We start from the raw sequence: 16,789 nt of genomic DNA on the forward strand, positions 1-16,789 counted from the left end.
TCCCTGCCCACTTGCTTAGCCACTAAGGATTGTGCAGTGGACTGGAGATGAGAGTGGGAGAATGCTCGGAGACATGATTGATTTTCTTCATTTTCACTTCTTGTTAACAGAGCAAGGTGTGAATGGGTCAGGGTAACAACAAGGATGACCTCGTGTTGTTTATACACCAACCTTTCTCTTCTAGCATAAGAATCACCCTTCTCCTCCTGGGGGTGTGGAACATCATGTCTGTAAAAGGTGCCTGTGCTCAGTGGCTTCTCCCTAGGAGCAGATTCTACAGTGAGCTTTAGGATGTCAAAACTGAACCCCACACACATGCAATGCTCTCTAACTAAAAGAGCCCCAAGGTTTGGTAAGAACACATCTTTCACATCCCCTGCCGACCAGTTACCAACACTTGGCCAGTCTTGTTTGGAGACCCAGGAAACTTATTCAGCGGAGTGTCCAAACTTGGTCTGGCAGACAATTGGTTATATCCTGTCCTTGCTTGCTAAGAGAACTGAGATTTGTTTATGGAAACAATATGCCCAGCTCCAAAGGATGAATCACGATTGGTCTAAGCTCTCATATCACTCCTTACTCCCTTGGCCAGCTGTGTGTTGTCCTCGGTTCCTTTGCAGCCGTGTGACCCCGCTCTGCGCAAGAGACATCAGATGTTGACTAGAGGGCTTGGAGAGATAATGCTGACTGAATAAAAGATCAAAGCTTCGTGAGGAGAAAGCCTTTGATTATTTTTCTTGTTTGGGAGCTACTGTGAGGATGTGCAAGCTGGAGCTGCAGCAACCATTCTGCAACCACAGGCAACAAGTGTGAATAATGCATCACACAGGGGATGGGGGAATGGAAAGATGCAAAGAGCTTGGGTCCTTGGTGATATCTTTGAGCCACTGCCTCCAGGCCTCTTGCTATGTAAGATAATTAAAAGTCTTCACTGCCTAAGTCACTGTTAGCCAGATATTCTGTTACTGGCAAATAAAAGTATTCCTAACTGATATATCTGGTCATCTTCAGCCTGGCCAGGGTAGGTTTTGCTGACAATTCCGCCACACTAGCTTTGTAACCAGTTAACTTCATCTGCAAAATACGTTGGGAAAAAATACCTTCTTCATTACGTCAAGCAAACTTTCTGAATCAGAAGATCAGAGTGTGGTCAGTGGATCAGCAAATCATTATCCCCTGGGGTTTCTTCAAAATGTAGACTCTCAAGCTCCCACCCCAGACACACTAAATTAGAAATTTCGTGGGTAAGGCTATGAATCTGTGTCTTCATAAACCTTCCAGGTGATTCAGTTGCAATGGAAAGTGTAAGACCACTGATATTGAGGGTCAACTGGAATGGTTGCATGTCAGAAACACCAGGGGAACTTTAAAAAGATTCTCAAACTCCACCTGCAGAGTTCTGATTCAGCATTTCTGTAGTGTAACCTATAAATTTATATTTCCCAGAAGGCCCCCAGGTGATTCACAGTGAAACCAGGTTTGGTAACCAATGCAATGCATATGAAAGCAGGTCACGTATGCCAAGGGGGCTGTCACTCTAGTAAGAGATGAAGAATAGACCTGGTCACCCCGGGGACAGGTGAGCTGAATTATGGATTTTCTCACCTGGTAGGTCAGGGAACTGACTACTTGATCTTAGAAGCCTTTTTCAGCTCTAAGGTTCCTAGGATGCCTGCTTGAACTTTGCAGATCTGGCTGGAGCAAGCAAATATGGTCTTGGAAAATTACGTAGACAGACTCATGAGCAACAAGTGGAAAGGACTGGGATTGTACTAAAGTTTAAAAAGCAGCCTTGCTCCCCACCACTGCCAGACCCAGTAAATCCAAAACAGGTTTTCTCTTCTGCTTTTACCGGGTTTATGAGACAGCAGGTTTGCACTTCAGATGTTCATTTATAGAGTACTAGACTACACCTGCTTCACGCTAGGCTTGTGCTTTGGGCGTTCTTTCCTTTGGAAAATACTATTTTTACAAAACATCATCTTAAGGCATCTTGCCTTCTAAAGTGTGCTACTTGTTAAGGATCAAAACTTCTGAAGCAGCCCACTCACTGTCCTTCCAAATATGATTTTAACCCTCTCTCCTGCCTCATCTCTGCCTTGTACTGGAGATGCCAGTCATTTCTTCCCCACTCCCACATCTCCTTCCAGGAAACTGCCGTCCCTGTTTCCAGCGAGCCTGTTCCCCCTACTCAACCCCTACTGAGTGAGTGTTTAAAACCGTGACACTGTGGAAAATAAACAACAACAACACCTTGTTGATTGACTTTGGAAGATTATCTTGAAAACCAATAAATAAAGGGGGGAAAAGTTAAGCATTTAATCCTTCCTTTTCTATATGAACTGTACCTTAGGCTAATCAAATAGTTGATGAGGGGGAGTTTTTCTTCATAGAAGCTGATAAATGAAGAAGGAAAGATAAAATCATAGCATGATCCTTTTGCAAACCCTAATGAATTAATGGATCTAGGAGGCAACCATCAATGGCTGTTATGTCACAAAAAGAAAAAAAAGAAGACATTCTGTGTCTCTGAATGGAAGTCATGACACTGCCTATAGTCTTGCAAAAAAAGGTTCCACCTGAATCTGATTAAAGTCTATAGACTAAAATTTACAGGAAACATAGAGGACAGAGGAACATGTTAAATGAAACCGAAGGGATACAATCACCACAATCCAGACTGTGGGAAACTTTCTAAGACAAATGATCTAGTTTTTCCAACAAATTGCATGGAAAACATAAGACACAGGGGGAAACCTACAGATTAAATGAGATGGAAGAGTCATATTAACCAATCATAATGTGTGGACCTTGTTTGGCTCCTGATTCATCAAACCTTTAAAAATTACAGGAAAAACAAGGAAATGTGAACAATTCCTGGATATTTGATAATATTAAGAAAATATTGTTGATTTAGTAGTGATGATAGTTTTGTGGTTACATCTTTTAAAAGGAATCCTTATCCTTATTCTTAAATCTATGTATTGAAACATTTACAGATGAATGAAATGACGTCAGAGATTTCTTTCAACATAATCATGAGGGGTGGGGAAAGGGCAGGATACAGAGAAGACTGTCCCTGAGCTGTTAACTGTTGAAGTGGGTGATGACTAACTAGAAATTCACTATACAGTTCCCTACAACTCTCTATATTTGAAATTTTCCTTCCTAAAAAGTCAAATTAAAATTAAATCACTTTCATTTCTATTTTTTATATATATTTTATATTGGCCATAATATATTAGTATAGGAGTTGATGTTTATTTTTTATAAATATAGATTTATCAAGTTTTACTGGTTCTTCACTGCTAAGGGTACCCAAAAATTTTGGAGATTTTTTTTTTTTAATTTATTTATTTTTGGCTGTGTTGGGTCTTCGTTTCTGCGCGAGGGCTTTCTCTAGTTGTGGCAAGTGGGGGCCACTCTTCATCACGGTGTGCAGGCCTCTCTCTATCGCGGCCTCTCTTGTTGCGGAGCACAGGCTCCAGACGCGCAGGCTCAGTAATTGTGGCTCACGGGCCTAGTTGCTCCGCGGCATGTGGGATCTCCCCAGACCAGGTCTCGAACCCGTGTCCCCTGCATCAGCAGGCAGACTCTCAACCACTGCACCACCAGGGAAGCCCCTTTGGAGTTTTTTATGTTTCACACTTGCCTGCCCAGCTGGACTGGAAAGTCCATGGAAGCAGAGACCTTCCTAGTATATTCTCCACAGAGCTAATACCTTGTGTAGCGTGTAAAGTGCCCACCTTGGTGGGGCTTCCCTGGTTCTTACCTCCTTTGAAAGCAAAAATGTCTCAAGGAGGCAAAATCTGCAAAACAGATACAAAGTTTATTACAAGAGGCACAGCACAACTGTATGGTAGAGCACAGAGAGAAACAGTTTATTTATCTAAGTCAGAAGCAAGGCAGAAATACACACCCAGAGAGGAGTGCAGGCGTCCTGAATAAGGAGCGCAGTAAAGAGGTGATTGAAATCACTTATATAGGGCAGTCCTTCTGGTCTTTGTTTACATTTGGCCAAGTATCTTGTTTCTTTTTTCACACCTGACTGGCCCTGGGACCCTCCCCAACTTTTTGCACAACTTTTTGCACAACTTTTTGCTAGGATGGATCCCACCACAGAGGCCTGTGGGGGTATGTCCACACTTATTATGGGGTGGCGCCCCCTCCCTGTTTGACCCCCAAGGAGCCTTCCTGCACATGTGTAGACAGGGAAATTTTTCTTGACCTCAGGAGTGGTCATCTTATCTCTTTACTTCAGCAGAGCTCAGCTTCTGCCACTAGCTTTGTCCTTGGAGCGTCTGGGTGAGAACAAAGCTTCCATTTTACTCCACTTGACAGACACCAGCTGTCCAGCCCAGGGGCCCATCTATCTCCTCACTCATGACCACAGGCAGGCTGGCTCCAGGGTGTGCTGCCTGTCTCCTGGAGAGACCCAATTGGGAAGAAGAGAGGAAAGCCTGGAAGAGTGGAGAGACAGAACTACCAGAGGAGAGGGAAATCTCAGGAGAAAGAAATTTCTGGGAAAACGAGATTTTTTAAAAAAATAAATTTATTTATTTTTTATTTATTTATTATTTTTGGCTGTGTTGGGTCTTCATAGCTGCGCGCGGCTTTCTCTAGTTGCCGTGAGCGGGGGCTACTCTTCCTTGCAGTACGTGGACTTCTCATTGCGGTGGCTTCTCTCGTTGCGGAGCATGGGCTCTAGAGCGCGCGGGCTTCAGTAGATGCAGCATGTGGGCTCAGTAGTTGTGGCTCGTGGGCTCTAGAGTGCAGGCTCAGTAGTTGTGGCTCATGGGCTTCATTGCTCCGCGGCATGTGGGATCTTCCCGGACCAGGGCTCGAACCCGTGTTCCCTGCATTGGCAGGTAGATTCTTAACCACTGCGCCACCAGGGAAGCCCGGAAAATGAGATTTTTGAGACAAACCTGATTTTTGAGATTCCTAAAGCTGAAGTATAAAGTTACCCTGGTTTTTCCTTGTCTATTTAGTAGAAAGAGCTGTGGTCCAACCTGGCTCTCTGCCATCTCTGTGTGACACAGAAGAGTCACTTTATCACTCTGGGCCTGTTTCTTCATCTCTGAAAAAGAGCGAAATTCTGCCTATTGTTATCCACCATAGGTAATGGTAGGAATCTGTTCACTATTACTTTGAAGGAAAGTCTATATGGAAGAAAGTTCTAAGGGCTTCCATTTTTAGATGCGCTTAGGAGGACTTTGGTTTGACATCTGAGTGTATTAAATTCCTACTATTCAATTATTTGTTTTCAGGGCACCACATTTGTATGCCTTATAGAACCCACGCTTGGACATGCTGACGTCAGGCTTCGAGACAGCTGAGCCCCACTAGACACCCAAAAAACCCATGGCTCTGGTTGCATCTTTCAACATGACCAGTCCACAGTAAGTAGCCTTGGGATCTGCTCTCTGTGGATACTGAGTTGGCACATCAGGATTGGGTGTACAGCCAGTAGCTCCTCCCCCAGCTCTGTAGAGATGGAGGGGCTCTAGGTGGTTTTGTCCTTGAGCCTGACATTAAAATAATGTGTTAAAATCTACTTTTTCTCAGAGTTACCTTATTCATGTCATCTCATTTTTTAGTTCAAATAGGCAGAGGAATTCTGCAATCCAAAACTGGGATTGTAATCCCATTGCTAATCCAGTGGGATTGCTAATATCAGATTGGCCGAAACAAGTCTCATGACTGAACACAGCATCAAGGGTGGGGAAATATACTCTTCCTTTTGATGGGAAGCTCCAAAGTCATGTGGCAAAGTGAGGGGTGCAGAACAGAGCCACTGATACGTGTTGTCCACCATACTGTTCTTCATATTCAAGACCAGGGAATAGTCCCAATACTCAGGCTATAACTGTGAGACCTTCATTCCCCCTAAAGGAGGCCTTGTCTCCTCCCGCTAAGATGATCCATGGCCAGAGGTGGTGCTGGACCACTATGACCATTGGCAAGAAGGGAACAGAGGGCAGGAAGGCAGGTGTAGCTTATTCCATGCTTCTCAGAGCCACATCCTGTTAGTTTCAGAAACTCACCCCAGCCCTCCATGAACATCTCATTGATCAGAAAGCTCTACGTGTTCAGTTTGGCAGTCCATAGTTTCCAAAAGAACAAATTCGACCCAGCATCTACTTTTTGGGAAACATATGGAAGAGCCAGGATTCCCCCCATGAACACCCACACTTTTACTTCAATTGTTGAGAAACACAGAAGCTTCACATCCTGTGACTGTTCTGTCTGAAGATCTTGAGTCATTTTGTAAATGTCACACCATGATGAGTACTATTATCTGTGCTTGACAGGTAGCAAAGAGCTAAGGTTTAAATAAGGCCTACAAAAGAGAAGTGGGGCAGTGGAAATTACTTGGTGAATTCAGGTAGTTTAGGCAGCCAACCTGTGGTGTTCAAAGAAAAATCCCACTTTTTCCTCAATTATCTGGGATGATTCAAGCAAAAGAGAAGTAGGCAGATTCAGTTCCACACTTTCTGGATAACTGCCACTGTGTATTATTGGTTAGCTTTCAGTGGTGGTTGGAAAAGTTTAGAATGTAGAACTGTCCAGCCAAGTGTAGGAATTTATCACTCCAGAGCCCCTCCCACCTGCTCCATATTTCTCACATCCATGTCAGATCACAGAGAAAGAGTAGAGCCTCTATTCCACCTCCTCATGCTTCAGCTGGAGACACTGAGGCCCCAGAGGAGGTCCGCAGAAGTCAGCATTGGAATCGGCACCAGAGCCCCAGAACAGTTTATCACAGGCTGGGCCGCATTACAACTGGCCTCTCAGTGTTCCCTCAAATATTTAATTTTTACTCCTCTCCACTGTTTGGCCAGAGGCACAAGACCCAGCCCCTCAGATTCTACAAGATGATATAGGGTCAAGGATGTGTTGGGGGAACGAAAGATGGCAGCCCAGGAAGTTAAAGGAAGATGACCCAGCCCACCATCTCCTCACAGTGTAGCTGTTGGTATTTGGGAAGAAGAGTTCTTAGTTACTGAACACACTGCAGGATGTGTAATGTCCCCTTTCTTATTTATGTCATTAGTGACCTCCTTTGGTAATGTGACAGTCACAAATGCCTCCACCAACTGTCAAATACCTCTGGTGGGTTGGGAGGTAGTCCTGCCTCTGGTTGAGATGCCCTGTAATGCCAGTGGAGTTGTGGGTTACTGGCAGTGCCCTAGGTGAGCCTGATGGTAACCTAGTAGGAGACCCAAAACCCCTCAGACATTTGTTCAAGTGACCCCCATTTCCTACTGTCAACCTTATAAAGGGAGCTGTAGTAGGACCAGTTTAAGTAGGAAGGGAGTGGCACCCAGAACAGCTGGCTTCTCCTGTCCTCACTGCCCCAAGGCTCACTTGGTCCCTACAGGCCTCCAGGTCGTCTCCCCAAGCACCAGCAGTACATCCAGTTGTGAACAAACACCTCTCTTCTCTATTGTGGTACAGATGGTAGAAACATTCCCGAGGACCTTTACAAAGAAACACGGGAGACAATTTAAAAGAATGTATTACTCCAACATAAAGTCTAGTTACTGAGAAGCCTAAAAGTCTAAGTCCTGGCTTTGCTGGTTGGCAGAGTTTCCATCTAGGTCTTTACCTCCCTTTGATGAAGGACCCTGCCCCCCAAAGCTCATATTTTAAGATCTGAGCATGCTTCCACTTTTCCCCAGCTGGTGAGGGAGATGTGGCTGGTAGGGCCTCAGTCCAGTCCCTGGGTTGGCCAGCGGGGAAGAATGGTGACCTCGCATTTCCCCTGCCCTCCTCCAGCACAGATTCTGGTGCATTCTCCGTCTTTTCCTTGGGGAATGGAAAAATCATTTTGTTCTTGAGGGATGTCTCTGCCCTGTTGCCATCCCCAACTCAGGCCTGCCACAGAAGGAGGAACTTCCGAAGTTGAGATCATCTCCCAACAAGTAGACGAAGAAACCAAGAGCATTGCTCCCGTGCAGCTGGTGAACTTTGCCTATCGGGACTTGCCCCTGGCTGCGGTTGACCTCTCCACGGCGGGCTCGCAGCTCCTGTCAAATCTGGACGAAGATTACCAAAGAGAAGGGTAGGTGTTTGTACCGTTGAGTAGCTAAGACATCTCTTGCATAACTCCCTGGGTTTCCATGGGTACCTCCAGCGAGGCAGCCCAGAGATGAGAGATACTGAATAGTAAGAGACCAGAAGTTCACATCAGGCCACCCCAGCTCTTCTCCTCAGACATTGTTTCCTCAGAAAAAGGCTGTGGGCACAGAAAATACCTGTCACTGATAGACAACCTATTAAGCGACATTTGCTTGGAACTCAGGGAATTATAAAATTAAAGGCTGTCACACTCCATAATAGCCCATCCAACCCCCAATCTGGACACCTGGGAATCAAGAGACCAACAGGATTTAGTGTGACTCACCCAAGGTCTCAGCGCCTATAAAGAATGGATTTAGAATGTACTTTCCTTTTATCAAGTCTTCTTTCACCAGGGACGAGATGGGGAAGAAAGCATGTGTGCAGTAACATGCTAAGGGCGGGAGGGAATTTAGCACCATTCAGCCGGGAGCTTTGCAGACCTTAAAAAGTTCTGCTGCTTTTTCCAGTGAGGACAAACAGCATATGCTGGCCCCTGATTCAAAGGAGTGGCCCCTACCTACCCCAATTAACTGGTCAATCAGATTGGATGCCTTTGTTCAATCTGGACAGGGCAGACACAGCAGTGATGCCCTCCATTCACGTGGGGGAATCTGCAGGCTGGACAAGGGCAGGAACAGGTCCTTGGGTCACAGGGCAGGTCAGACTTTCCCCAGCCCCACCCTGTTGCTCTTAGATATAGACTTTTAAACATTGGCCAGGAGCTTGGGAGCCAGTTCTGGGCTACTCTCCTTCCTCAGATGCCACCGCTAAATATTTTGGAACATGCTGACAGCTTTGAATATAAAAACGAAGGGTTGCCAGGTTATTTTAGAAGCAAATGAGAAGCCTTAGCTACAATTAAATTTGCAGAGCTTGGATTCCCTGTGAGTGTTTTTGAAGGGCCTCCCCGCCTTCCTAAGATAAATTGCCTAACAATTGTGAAACCATACACCTTTTGCAAAAACTTCACCCCAATGGCTTTCTCTGAAAATATAACTTTCTCCAAGTACTGTGCTTAGAGTCAGCAGGACATTGGAAACAAGGATAGGCAAACGGGTTGGAAATAGTTCAGGGTGGCCTGGCGGAGGGTGGCACCATTCTGAGCACGGGCAGCACCATCCGACCACAGGGCCAGCTTCTCCAGGTCTCCAGGTCCTTGGCTCCACCAGTGATGTCGGCGGTCAAGCCTTCCTTGAGCACCTGGCTACTGTGCCACCGCCCTCTGGAGGTCAAAATTGGTAGTGCAGCCTGGTGTCCTGCCCCATCCATTCTCATGGACTCATTTCCCGCCCCACCAGCGCCACCTTTTGGCTCTTTTCAAGCTTACAGTCGGAAGGCAAGGAAAGAAGCGGGAAGACCTTGGAGGATCTAGTTCCAGACCCTATCCACACCTGCACCCTGTAGGCATACGCACCACGGGTGGTCCAGGCTTTGGGGACACCACTCCTTAGCCTGAACTGGAGAAGGCAGAGTCCCTGCTTTGTCATTCCATTTGCTTCTGAATCAGGCCCCTGCAAGGTTTCTTCTGAGCAGGGAGAATACAAATGGGATGCCTGCAAGGCAGAGAGGCTCTTGATTTGGTTTGAGTCTCCAGGTGTGCCCTGGAAAGCTGCTCCTGCTGGGTAAATAGGAAGCAGCCGGGTGAAGGGATTTGCTTCGCTGCTGGAGTTCTCGGCAGTGGGCTCCATTGGCAGCCAGAGGGCTTCCTGGAGGAAGGAAGAGCAGGCACAGGACACAAGCCAGGTGACAAGGAAGCAGAACGAAAGCACACTGTGAAGGGGGGAAAAAGCCTCTCTTCACAAGCTTCTTGGCTCTTGCTGCATTTCCTGGGGTTTTCCCCAAATTTCCAACCTGGCCCTTTCTGAAATGATGCAAAACAACACGATTTACGGTTCTGGTAGGTCTTCAAAAAGCTTTGGTGCAAGTCTTGTCAAATACATCTCTTTCTACTAAGGGAAGTGTTATATATAGGAATGAATCTTTTCTGTAGGAAATGAAGGGACCTCAGGGACCCCAGCAAGATAGTGCCCAGCCACCCCGCCATTCACTTCTTTTGAGCTCAGTGGTATTTCAGTGCTTTTAAGTTTCCCAGAATCTGAGAATGTTAGAGCTGGAAAAAACCTTAGAAAGTATGTGTTCTAAATATTCTAATAGGATAGCAGAGTCCAGAGAGTGGAAGGAACTTGCCCAAGGTCACACAGTGACAGAGACAAAAATAGAGCCCTGGCTCCTGATCCAGGCTGGCACTACTGGGCTTCCATTTGTCACCTGTCCCTTTACAACATCACAGTTGTGACTATGGTTAGGATACATTGTACATGATACCACTGTTAGGCTATACCATCAAAGGCCCTTAACTTTTTGGCATGCAGTCACTGAGATGTGGGTAAACCCCTAGGCACAGGTGGAAGAGTTTCATCTGTCTCAATCTCCTTGACTCTCCTAATAGCCCTTTGTCCTTCTCGTGGACCTGCCCAGCAGAGCTTAAACTGCAGAGCTATCTGTTGTCTACCCTCTTTGCTTCTACACACAGACTGCTGAGGGCTCAGGTAGGAAAGTCAGACAACTGTGCAGATTGGTGCTGTCTTAGTCTGGTGGGGCTGCCATAGCAAAGGACCACAGACTGGGTGGCTTAAACAACAGGTATTTATTTTCTCACAGTTCTGGAAGTGGGAAGTCCAAGATTGAAGTGCCAACAGAGTCAGTGGCTGGTGAGAGCTCTCTCTTTGGGCTGCAGACAGCTGCTTTCTCGCTGTGTTCTCATGTGGCCATTCCTCGTTGTGCGTGAGTGGAGAGAAAGAGTGAGCTCTGGTCTCTTCCTCTTCTTATAAGGGCACTAATCCCATCATTAGTCATTAGGGGCCCCACCCTGACCTCATCTAAACCTAATTACCTCCCAGAAGCCCCACCTCCAAATACCATCACGTCAGCGTTGGGTGGGGTGGATGCGGTGGTTAGGGCTTCAACATATGAATTGGAGGGTGGGGGGGAAGGACACAAACATTCAGTCTGTAAAAGCACCTCCCAGACTCAAGGCCTCCAGTCTCAACTTGCTTCTCAGTTTTGCCTGACAGTTCTCTGTGGTCCTGGTTAACTTTCACTCCTGGTCCCCAGGTGGCCATTCCAGATGGTTTCCATTTCCCCCAAGCCTTCTCTTGCCTCCAGCAGATGACCTCCTCTCCTCCTTCCCTAAGAAAGTAGAAGCAGTCACAGATGAGCTGCACCCCACCCCTCAGTCCCTCGCTTCCTCCCTTCTAGGGCCAACCTCACCTCTGAGTTCTGATTCCCCTCCTCTCACACCTTCTCATGAACTTTGCTGCATCAGTTGCATCCGCACACTGACTCGTCACACACTCAGGTCTCTCACATCCCCCCTCGACTCCACGTCCCCATTAGCTGCCACTATCTCTCTCTTCCTCTTTGCAGCCAAACTTCTTAAAAGCCTCATCTGCACTAGCCATGCCCCCTTTGCTCCCTCCCATTCATTCCTCAGCCTACTGCAGTCCAGCTTCAGCCCCATCCACACCGTGGAAGCTGCTCTCCTCAAGGTCATCAACGGCCTCCGTGTTGCTAGGGTCCTTACACTGTCCTCTGTCCAGCCTTTGAAAATGTCATCCACTCCCCGCCCCCCCCCAACCCCCGCCCTTGAAACACAGTCTTGTGTGTCCGCTGCTCTATCACACTTTCTGGATTTTCTTCCTACCCCTCTGGCTGTCCATTCTAGGCCTTTTAAAGCTTGTTCTTTCTCTGCTTTGTCCTTAAATGTTGGGGTTCTTCGTTTTCTGTCTTTGGCCATTTTAGCTCTACTAATTCTACCCACTGGGTAATTGCATCCACCCCCATAACCGAAATTCACATTCTTCAGCTTGTAACTTTCAAAGCCCAGTCTCTAGCACAACTGCTCTCTCTCTCTCTCTCTCTCTCTCTCTCTCTCTCTCTCTCTCTCTCTCTCTCTCTCTCAAACTCCTGGCTCACATCCAGCTACTTCCTGGACATCTCCACAGGATCCCAGACACACCTAGAATCCTAACAAATGTCTGTGGAATTATCTGTTCTTCTACCTCTGAGTTGGCTGCATATTTGAGAAATGTTCTTGTCTCCACCCAAGTCATTGCTAAAAATAGCCTTTTTGGTGACAGCACTTAAATCCAGCCTGAGGAACCATTATCTGCCCAACCAGGACTTCTGGCCATCTCAAACCCAACAGGGCCCCAAACTGAACTGTCTTTTCCCAAAACATATTCTGTCTGGCCCCAGTCAGTGGATCTAGACTTACCTGGGTGGCCTCCCCAGCCTATTACCAGAGGGAGTCACGTGAGCATTTTGGCTTATTTACAATGACCCTCAGCCTCCTTCCTGCCTCAACAGGAGCCAGTGGCTTCCAAGACACCAAAGATCCATGAAGCCAGTCGGTCAGGCATAGTCATCACCGGAACTTGCATCCTTCTTCCTCCCCTGCTCTGGCTCCCTCTCGTCCATGTCCACTGCCCATGAAGCCGCTGACACTGACAGTGTCCACTGTGGGAACGCTAGTGCCCAGTTCAGGGCCTTTCAGAAACCACAAGCCCACAGGATGCCCATGCAAGGTGGGGAAGAAAAGCCTCCCCTCCCCCCAGACTCTGTACCAAGCTGTCAGTGAGCCCAGAAGTGGCTCTGCTTATGGCCACCGCTCTGGTCCTATTTGCTTCTGGCCTTCATTTCTGTACACCCAGGTCTCCAGTTCAATCCAAGGGGCTGCACTTGCACATCATGCCAGCTACAGCATCACCATCGTCATCATCATCATCATCATCATCCTTTCCCTCCTTGCATCTTCCCCCCAGCCATGCGCCTCCTCCTTCAATAGTGATAAAACACAGATCTCCATGAATGTCTGCAGATGTGAACAGACACTCAGAGGAGGGGGAAGGGGAACAGAGGAGGTTCTTGAGCACGTCTGAGCCCCAGCTGAGCCAGCCACAACGCCCCACTACATCGGTACCCTGAGAGACCAGCTTAATTCCTTCTCCTTCGTCCTCATGTTCTGTCATCTCCAAGTCCTGTACCTTTCTACTGCCCTAATATCTCTTCACTGCATCATCCTTCTCACAAAGGATTGGTAACCCTATCAGCCAGGTGCTTTGGACTGCATACCACAGGAAGCCTATCTCAAACTCAAACAATGAGGGTTTTCATCGGCCCATGGCCCATGGAGCCCAGAGCTAGGGCAGCTTTGAGGTTGGTCCAGACCCTCAACAGTAGCAACAAGGACCAGATTCCTTCTGTCTGTCCACTCTGCTGTCAACAGTGTTAGCTTCATCCTGATGCTGTAAGGTTCCCCTTATTTTCTGAGAGGGCTGCCCTTGGTAATCTGGCCACATCCTTCTTCATACATGTCTGGCAAGAGAGAATGGCTACCCATCATTCTCTTCTAAGAGCAGCAAAGAACTTTCCCAGAATCCTTTAGTTGCTCTCTCCTCATGTCCCATTGGCTAGAATTGGGTCACATGGTAAGGGGTATGGGAATCCACAGCCCAATCAGGGCCACCCCTTGAACTGTGTCATTTCCCAAAACACACTGCTGTTACCCAGTGGGTCAAGGGTGGGATGGATATTGGAGAATTCCCCGCAATACACCACAGTCTCTAAGAAAGCCAAGCCTCCATTCATAGCTTTTGATCCAGAATTAGAACTTCCCTTTTTCCTTTCTAGTCATTGTTTGGTTTGGAAAAGATCTAGAAGCATGTCTGCCTTCTCAGAGTGTTTCTTCAGTAACTTGGTTGGCTCGATTATTTCGCTCAGATACAGTTTGAATTGTGTCCACTATCCCAGGGGACAATGCTTGGTGTTTCCATGTAACCAGAGCCCCTTCTGCCTGGTTGCCTTTGGACGTCACCCCATTCAACTGTGTGAAAGTGAGACACAGAACTGCTTCTCAGTGAACCAACTGTCCACCTTTGGAAGAGGGACACTGGGTTTGTAGGAGACTAACTCATGGCACAGACTGGGAGTTCTACTTTTTCTCAACCAGCTACACTACATTGAAGGCCTGGTTGGTTTGCAGGGTCTGGGCTAGACAAGAGGCCACAGCAGACAGAAAATTCAGAGAAGCGCAGAACCTCCACCCTCGGGAAGCTCACAGCCGATAGGAAAAATGATGGTGACAGTATATGTGTGAGGAAGGTGGCGAAGGCAAGGGTCATCGCCCCCTTTTATAGAGGAGACTCTGGGCCACATCGAGAGATAGTGCTCCCCATCTTTTTAGTGGAAAGAGGGTGCAGAGAGGGTCATGGAAGAGTAGGTAGGATAGTCTTTGTCAAAATATAAAAACAAAGTAAGAAATGAAAGATATTCAGCCTTTTGTAATTATTTATATTTTAGGGTTCTAAGAGGTCTGACCTGATTGGTCAGGGCCAGACCCCCAGATGGGAGAAGCTTGGAGGAAGGCTGGGTAGACAGAAAGGGATGTTATTGCTTGGAGATGATGCCAATGGCACATTTCTGCTGGAACTTGACAGTCAGAGGAAGAAAACCTAATGTTTTTTAGATGTCAGGCTAGGAAAAGATGACAGGGTCCAATATAGCAACATCTTTAAGTAAGGACTGAAATAATTTTAGATATGCCAGCAAACAAAGGCTGGAGGCAAAGAGGGAGGAGGGGAGGTACCCCCTGAGCCATGACCCCAAATTCCCTTCTCTTTTCCCATACTGTGCAGCCCAAGGACCACCCCCTCCGGAAAGCCTTCTGTCCCCCACCTCACCCAGGCCAGAGCCTCACCTTGGTGCACCCATAGCCCTTGACCTTCTTCTATCTCAGCACTTGTGACACTGAGCTCTACTCTGTTCTCAAGTCTGCCTCTGGTACTGGACCAAGTGCTCCCTCAGGGCAGAGATCAGATCCTTTGAGCCTGGAACACAAGGAGTGTTGATTAAATGAAGGAATGACTTGAGCGAGTGAGTGGATGAGTGAGGCTGTGTTAAGATAAGGATTAGAAGAGAAGGGGAAGGCCACTTCCATTGGGGGAGAGTTGGGGGCTGGCCCTAGACCTGTGTGGCGTCCAGGAAGAACCACAGGAAGGGACCAGGCTTCTCACTCCCCACAACTCAAGGCCATGGTCTGTGGCTGGCCCACCTTTGAGCATCCCTGCTAATTCCACACCCCCTCCACAAAGTCATCCTAAAAGAAATAAATCAGATTTGCCTCAGAACATGCCCACTTCACTTAGTACAATCTTAGCATCCTTTTAGAAGAAGGGAAGGCTTTGGGGGGTTCAGGGTTAAAAGGCAGTTCCATCCCTGCCATGACCTTGCAAGTGCAAAGTCCAGAAGTTCTGCATCATGTGGCTTGTGAAGTCTTTGAGTCATTTTTCCCTCAAGGAAGAAAAAAGTCAAAAAGAGCTTCCTTATTCCATTTGCTAGATGCCAAGGAGATTTTTCTATAATAAAACTCTGCCTCTTCCTCTGGCATACCAGCTGCCCCTGGACCCAAGCTGACCCTGTGACCCACGACTCTTTATATTTTTCATAGGCTCAGGCGTCCATGAGGGTTCTTAATGTCCCAACCAGGAAATAAAGGTTTGATTCAGATCAAAAAGTATTTTCTGGTAAGCACAGGTGAGCCTATTTCCTGTAGTCCAAGAACTGCAAAGATTTTATATTGATTAAGAAGGCAGTAAGTTCTCAGATATATTATTTCTCCGCAAAATAAACCTCTTGTCCCCACCTACTCACAGGGCAGGGTGTACAGCCTCTGGAGGGCACTAGGTGGCGGCAGAGCACCTCTGACCACCTTCGCGTGGGCGCGTGAGCGCTGCATGGAATGGGGTGGGGGACTTGAAGCCAAGGCCAGGTCCCCCAAGGAAAGTGAACTGACTTTATGGGATTTGGGGGTCTCCAGTCATCTGCGGAGGCCCTTGAGATCTGAACTTTAGCCAAAGAGAAGAAGAGGGAGCTGGCCATCCCGGGATTTGCCAAGCCACAGCTCAGAACCAGAGAGAGCTGGACAGAGAAGTGGGCGTGGGGTGTGCCTGAAAGTCATAGCCCACTGGTTCCCACCAGGGTAGGAAGATGACCTCATTGGGGCAGCCCTGCCCACAAAGCAGAGCACGAAGGAGACTCAGACTTCTGGCCAGTTCCCAGAATTGAGGACTCGAGGTCGGAGAAGGTCTTGTGGCCCCTTGGTCCAGCAGGGCCCCACTCCCTCCCCTGAGTAGGCTTGAACCCCATGGAAGCCCTTCAGAGATGTGTGGGCAATGCCGTGGGTTCCCCCAAGTAGGAGCAGCCAGTCGATGGTGCGTGTTAGCCATTGTGTTCCCAGAGTGGGGTTGGTGGCTCGCCAAGCGGGGTGACAGCTCCTGGGCTGGGCTCTTGCCACCACACCCTGCTGTCTTTCCCAGCACTTGCATTTCCCAGGATACAAGAAATCTGAGATTCTGGAACAAGAACATGTCAGACTCCCGTGACCCCAGCTGCACACGGCCCTCCTCCCTCCCTCCACCCCAAGGCAGTGGGGCTAACCTTTAGCTCTGATTGCAGAACGGAAGCTACTTGTATGGGAACTTCAATTTCTTCAGTTCCCCCAAGGGCTGGGAGAGTCACCTCTGACCTCCAACCTGAGAGTCCTCGTGACTGCAGTGTGTTGTGTGCTCGCATTTCTGGGTGTTTTGTGCTGCTGTGGCTTGCC

The 16,789-nt window shown here is 47.7% G+C and overlaps 1 protein-coding gene across 5 annotated transcripts in view; it reads left to right on the top strand.

Moving 5' to 3' along the window:
* The window catches only part of TMEM266 (transmembrane protein 266), a 131,931-nt gene that overhangs the window by 40,405 nt on the left and 74,737 nt on the right, over positions 1 to 16,789 (top strand). For 3 of the 5 annotated variants that reach the window (XM_057542076.1, XM_057542078.1, XM_057542077.1), the window contains exons 2-3: positions 5,271 to 5,402; positions 7,880 to 8,068. In XM_057542076.1, the coding sequence (XP_057398059.1) occupies positions 5,365 to 5,402; positions 7,880 to 8,068 (227 nt within the window). In that variant the 5' untranslated portion in view covers positions 5,271 to 5,364. Of the gene's footprint in view, positions 1 to 5,270; positions 5,403 to 7,879; positions 8,069 to 16,789 lie in introns of those variants that run through there. The other 2 variants (XM_057542080.1, XM_057542081.1) reach the window with 2 other exon arrangements.

Source organism: Balaenoptera acutorostrata, chromosome 3, assembly GCF_949987535.1.
Source record: "Balaenoptera acutorostrata chromosome 3, mBalAcu1.1, whole genome shotgun sequence".
Classification (NCBI taxonomy): Eukaryota; Metazoa; Chordata; class Mammalia; order Artiodactyla; family Balaenopteridae; genus Balaenoptera; species Balaenoptera acutorostrata.